The 6,137-nt window shown below is 38.8% G+C and overlaps 1 protein-coding gene and 1 pseudogene across 1 annotated transcript; both read left to right on the top strand.

Annotated features, from left to right (window-relative positions):
* The first annotated feature begins 288 nt into the window (after positions 1 to 288).
* On the top strand, positions 289 to 2,924 carry LOC119315290 (annotated as a pseudogene).
* Positions 2,925 to 3,366: 442 nt separating this feature from the next.
* LOC119315594 (S-(+)-linalool synthase, chloroplastic-like) lies at positions 3,367 to 5,749 on the top strand. Its single transcript, XM_037590152.1, has 5 exons — positions 3,367 to 3,746; positions 3,925 to 4,141; positions 4,543 to 4,683; positions 4,870 to 5,109; positions 5,267 to 5,749. The coding sequence occupies exons 1-5, from the start codon at positions 3,367 to 3,369 to the stop codon at positions 5,537 to 5,539; spliced, it is 1,251 nt and encodes a 416-aa protein (XP_037446049.1). The 3' UTR covers positions 5,540 to 5,749.
* Positions 5,750 to 6,137: the final 388 nt, after the last annotated feature.

Here is a 6,137-nt window from a genome sequence, read left to right as displayed (position 1 = left end):
ATTGCCTTTTCAAGATAACTTTGAATAATTGCTTCTATTCAGGAACCAGCGAGACACAGAAAATGTGTGTTTCATTAATTAATGATGTTTCTGGAATGAGCACAATTTCAATCTCTATGTTTTATTGTTAATTTCCAAACTATGTTAATAAAATATAAACCTACATTATATGCACTATTTTCCTATGATATCGCCTATTGTTGAATGCAAATAATATATGATATATATTGCACTTATCTAGATTTTGTATTCTTTTTAAAAAGAAGTTTGCTCTATGTGCAATACCAGGAAAGCGTAATGAATGTTCAAGCATTGCTTCATCAACATCCGAAGAGCAACAAAGGAATGTTGAGCATGGTTGATCACCTCAAACGCCTCTGCATTGACAACTATTTCCAGGATAAAATCGATAACATAATGGACTCGTCTATGGATCTCCTCCATAGTGATGATCTACTTGACGCAACCCTTTCCTTAAGGCTGATGAGAGAAGTTGGATATTATGTTTCGGCAGGTCAGTAAAATACTGGTTTAGTGTGTTGGGTTAGACAAACACACGAGTTTGGAAACTTTAGTGCAATTTGGTCAACGATATGATTTTATGTGATAATTTTGCTAATAATAAATTAGGCTTAGAGTAACCAAGTTTAATAATAAAAAATAAGGGTCCCTTGTGTAGCATAGAAGCACCTCTCATGAGACGTATTATTTTCGTTATGTATGACATGCACCTAAGACACCTTCTTGTCGCTGTATGGCAGACGATGTTCTTCAGAAGTTCACAAACGATAATGGGGATTTCAACCTTAGGCATAGCAAAGACCTTAGAGGGTTGCTGAGCTTGCATGACATGTCACACCTCAACATGGGAGAAGCTTCACTCTACAAGGCAAAGGAATTCTCAAGCAAGCACATGAAATTTGCACTTAAGTATTTGGAGCCAAACCTTGCGAGATATGTGATGAAGTCACTAGACCATCCCTACCATTTGAGCCTGAGGCAATACAAGGCTAGGCATCATTTGAGTTACTCCAGAACTTGCCTACTAGGCACACTGCAATTGAGAAGTTGGCACATGCAGAATTTCAGATGAAGAAGTTGCAACATCAGAGTGAAATGCAAGAGGTTAAGAGGTAGGAATATAATAAAATACACCCCTTCCATTATTAGTTGTTGCGTACATTGACCCACCTGCATATTGATAAGAGAGAACTCACTTGGAACTAACAGACTAACATATTTTTTTTGCTCCTGTATTCGCACAATTAAAGATGTGGTGATTTTTTACTATGAAAACTTCATTTTCACACAGATGGTGGGTGGATTTGGGATTGTCTCAAGAAATTCCAGCTGCAAGGGACCAAGTTCTGAAATGGTACATGTGGTCCATGACTATCCTTGAGGGTTTCTCCTTCTCAAGATATCGGGTTGAGGCCACAAAGGTTATCTCAATGGTCTACATTGTGGACGACATCTTTGATCTTGTCGCCACACAAGAGGAGCTCTCTCGCTTTAATGAGGCAATCAAATGTGAGCATTGATGTTCCCGTAATAACAACAACATTGCATTTTAGGAATGAAGTATAATTACTTTTGTTTGTGAATGAATGAAATCTTAGATATGTCTAATTGCACATTAAAAATTCTATAATTTTGACACATCATGTATACAGAGGTATTAGGATTGGTTTGACATAAACATTAGGCCTTTGCGAGAAATATCTTGATATACTAATAGTCTTATAATTATTCATATATATTCATACAAAAAGAGAAAGCATTGCATATTCAGGGCTGCTTATGCCCAGAATGGCATATTTTTGCTAATGGTATAATCAAACTCATGGGTTAGTCACGACCTTATACATAAACACATAATGTAAAACTATTGTTATAAAAGTTTCACGTGCAAAGTTCATATTTTGACAGGTGGGATCTTGCAGCTGCCGAGTCACTGCCGAGTTACATGATATCATGTTACAAGGCTCTTTACACCATCACAAATGATATTGCTGATATGGTCAGAAAAGAGCATGGATTGGACCCTATCAATCATCTCAAGCAAGCAGTATGTCTACTCGAATGGTTCTTCATTATCTTTAGTTTAATTTTTCTAAGCAACTAATAAATATATTAATAGTTCCACCTCACATATTTCTGTGTACTGTATAACTTGTGATTAATTGTAATGAAATAAAATATAAGGAAATAACACTGCAAGAATTATATTGCATTCATGCCTTCTTTTCTTGCAGTGGGCAACTTTGTTTGATGGATTCATGATCGAGGGAAAATGGCTATCTACTAATCAGGTTCCTACATCGGAGGACTACCTAAGAAATGGTGTCATCACTTCAGGAGCACCACTTTTATTTATGCAGCTTTTATTCATGCTTGGGCATGATTTAACGGAGGACAACAACGACCACATCCTCAGGGTCATCTCCTGCCCTGCGAAGATCATGAGGCTCTGGGATAACATGGGGAGTGCAAAGGTCAAAACACACCGATAAGTTTATGCACAAGACTATATAATTAGTAATACTAATTATTTACATGAGTTATTTCGTACCATATCCTGGTGCGTGTGCATTCAAGTTGACATTGACAACATTAGGCATGATCTGAAAAGAAATTATGTGTCCCATGCAAGATGAGTTGCAGGAAGGGCTAGACAGATCATACAAGGATTTGTACCAGAGAGAAAACCCTCATGCTGATGCGGAGAAGCACATGTTGGATATGATAGCGGGTGAATGGGAGGATCTAAACAGGAAATACTTCTCTCAGACAAAGTCCACACTACCACCTAGCTTCATCGGGGCGTCTCTCAACTTTGCAAGGATGGTCAGCATCATGTATGGCTATGACGATGAGCAGAGGCTCCCGCCCTGGAGGATTACACTAGGATGTTGCTCTTTTGAATAATGCATGCTACCATTGTGTATGTAAGTCTTATATACGTAGCACACCAATTTTGAGGGTTGCCCTGTTGAAACGTGGACTAGTATGATAGACCATTAGCTAATGTGAAACTGCTCCACAAACGATACTTGTGCCCGAGCTGTGCACGACATGCAAATCCAGCGGCTAGTGCCCTTCTCACTTATATGCATGTCCAGCAGTATTCAATCTTCGTCTGTGAATCGTTTAGTATTTTGGGATAGACAAACACACGAGTTTGGAAACTTGAGTGCAATTTGGTCAACGATGATTTTATGTGATAATTTTGCTAATAATAAATTAGCCTTAGAGTAACCAAGTTTAATAATAAAAAATAACGGTCCCTTGTGTACAATAGAAGCACCTCTCATGAGACGTATTATTTTCGTATGACATGCACCTAAGACACCTTCTTGTCGCTGTATGGCAGACGATGTTCTTCAGAAGTTCACAAACGATAATGGTGATTTCAACCTTAGGCATAGCAAAGACCTTAGAGGGTTGCTGAGCTTGCATGACATGTCACACCTCAACATGGGAGAAGCTTCACTCTACAAGGCAAAGGAATTCTCAAGTAAGCACATGAAATTTGCACTTAAGTATTTGGAGCCAAACCTTGCGAGATATGTGATGAAGTCACTAGACCATCCCTACCATGTGAGCCTGAGGCAATACAAGGCTAGGCATCATTTGAGTTACCTCCAGAACTTGCCTACTAGGCACACTGCAATTGAGAAGCTGGCACTTGCAGAATTTCAGATGAAGAAGTTGCGACATCGGAGTGAAATGCAACAGGTTAAGAGGTAGGAATATAATAAAATACACTCCTTCCATTATTAGTTGTTGCGGACATTGACCCACCTGCATATTGATAAGAGAGAACTCACTTGGAATTAATAGATTAACATATTTTTTTGCTCATGTATTCGCACAATTAAAGATGTGGTGATATTTTACTATGAAAACTTCATTTTCACACAGATGGTGGGTGGATTTAGGATTGTCTCAAGAAATTCCAGCTGCAAGGGACCAAGTTCTGAAATGGTACATGTGGTCCATGACTATCCTTGAGGGTTTCTCCTTCTCAAGATACCGGGTTGAGGCCACAAAGGTTATCTCAATGGTCTACATTGTGGACGACATCTTTGATCTTGTCGCCACACAAGAGGAGCTCTCTCGCTTTAATGAGGCGATCAAAATGTGAGCATTGATGTTCTCGTAATAACAACAACATTGCATTTTAGGAATGGAGTATAATTACTTTTGTTTGTGAATGAATGACATCTTAGATATGTCTAATTGCACATTAAAAATTCTATAATTTTGACACAGCATGTTTACAGAGGTATTAGGATTGGTTTGACACAAACATTAGGCCTTTGCGAGAAATATCTTGATATACTAATTGTTTTATAATTATTCATATATATATTCATACAAAAAGAGAAAGCATTGGATATTCAAGGCTGCTTATGCCCAGAATGGCATATTTTTGCTAATGGTATAATCAAACTCATGGGTTAGTCGCGACCTTATACATAAACACATAATGTAAAAATATTGTTATAAAAGTTTCACGCGCAAAGTTCATATTTTGACATGTGGGATCTTGCAGCTGCCGAGTCACTGCCGAGTTACATGATATTATGTTACAAGGCTCTTTATACCATCACAAATGATATCGCTGATATGGTCAGAAAAGAGCATGGATTGAACCCTATCAATCATCTCAAGCAATCAGTATGTCTACTCAAAATGGTTTTTCATTTTCTTTAGTTTAATTTTTCTAAGCAACTAATAAATATATTAATAGTGCCACCTCACATATTTCTGTGTACTATATAACTTGTGATTAATTGTAATGAATACAATATAAGAAAATAACACTGGAAGAATTATATTGCATTCATGCCTTTTTTCTTGCAGTGGGCAACCTTGTTTGATGGATTCATGATCGAGGGAAAATGGCTATCTACTAATCAGGTTCCTACATCGGAGGACTACCTAAGAAATGGTGTCATCACTTCAGGAGCACCACTTTTATTTATGCATCTTGTATTCATGCTTGGGCATGATTTAACGGAGGACAACAACGACCACATCCTCAAGGTCGTCTCCTGCCCTGCGAAGATCATGAGGCTCTGGGATGACATGGGGAGTGCAAAGGTCAGAACACACCGAGAAGTTTATGCACAAGACTATATAATTAGTAATACTAATAATTTACATGAGTTATTTCGTACCATATCCTGGTGTGTGTGCATTCAAGCTGACATTGACAACATTAGGCATGATCTGAAAAGAAATTATGTGTCCCATGCAGGATGAGTTGCAGGAAGGGCTAGACGGATCATACAAGGATTTGTACCAGAGAGAAAACCCTCATGCTGATGCGGAGAAGCACATGTTGGATATGATAGCGCGTGAATGGGAGGATCTAAACAGGGAATACTTCTCTCAGACAAAGTCCACAATACCACCTAGCTTCATCGGGGCGTCTCTCAACTTTGCAAGGATGGTCAGCATCATGTATGGCTATGACGATGAGCAGAGGCTCCCCGCCTTGGAGGATTACACTAGGATGTTGCTCTTTTGAATAATGCATGCTACCGTTGTGTATGTAAGTCTTATATATGTAGCACACCAATTTTGAGGGTTGCCCTGTTGAAACATGGACTAGTATGATGCACCATTAGCTAATGCGAATCTGCTCCACAAATGATACTTGTGCCCAAGCTGTGCACGACATGCAAATCTAGTGGCTAGTGCCCTTCTCACTTATATGCATGTCCAACAGTATTCAATCTTCGTCTGTGAATCGTTCAAAATTTGTCCTATGCATAACACGACTCTAGCGAACGTGTTCCTACTTCCTAGTGGTTATATAATGAATATACTTGAAATGGTGGTGGAAGATTTTGAACGATTTTTCTGGCAATGCTGGTCGTTCAAAATCCTTGACAAGAGGAGACGTCGGTTTTTCTGGCAAAGTTGGGAGGGACGAAAAAGATATCACTAGGTTCGCTGGAGCAGAGTGTGTCGCTCCAAGGACAAGGGTGGTTTGGGTGTGAAGGATTTACGTAAACAGAATATCAGCCTCCTAGTGAAATGGTGGTGGAAACTGGATACTCAAAATGGACTTTGGCAGGATATTGTTAAGGCCAAATACTTGAAAAGGGATACAGTTGCTACGG

Source organism: Triticum dicoccoides, chromosome 6A (assembly GCF_002162155.2).
Source record: "Triticum dicoccoides isolate Atlit2015 ecotype Zavitan chromosome 6A, WEW_v2.0, whole genome shotgun sequence".
In the NCBI taxonomy this organism is placed as follows: Eukaryota; Viridiplantae; Streptophyta; class Magnoliopsida; order Poales; family Poaceae; genus Triticum; species Triticum dicoccoides.
This window is presented reverse-complemented; position numbering and strand designations above follow the sequence as displayed.

What these genes read in the sequence shown, in the direction of transcription:
- LOC119315594 (XM_037590152.1), top strand. Translation starts at nt 3,367, where the DNA reads ATGGCAGACGATGTTCTTCAGAAGTTCACAAACGATAATGGTGATTTC. An exon ending in GCTTTAATGAGGCGATCAAA is followed by an intron (nt 4,142 to 4,542) that starts ATGTGAGCATTG and finishes TCATATTTTGAC; the next exon opens with ATGTGGGATCTTGCAGCTGC. An exon ending in TCAATCATCTCAAGCAATCA is followed by an intron (nt 4,684 to 4,869) that starts GTATGTCTACTC and finishes TTTTTCTTGCAG; the next exon opens with TGGGCAACCTTGTTTGATGG.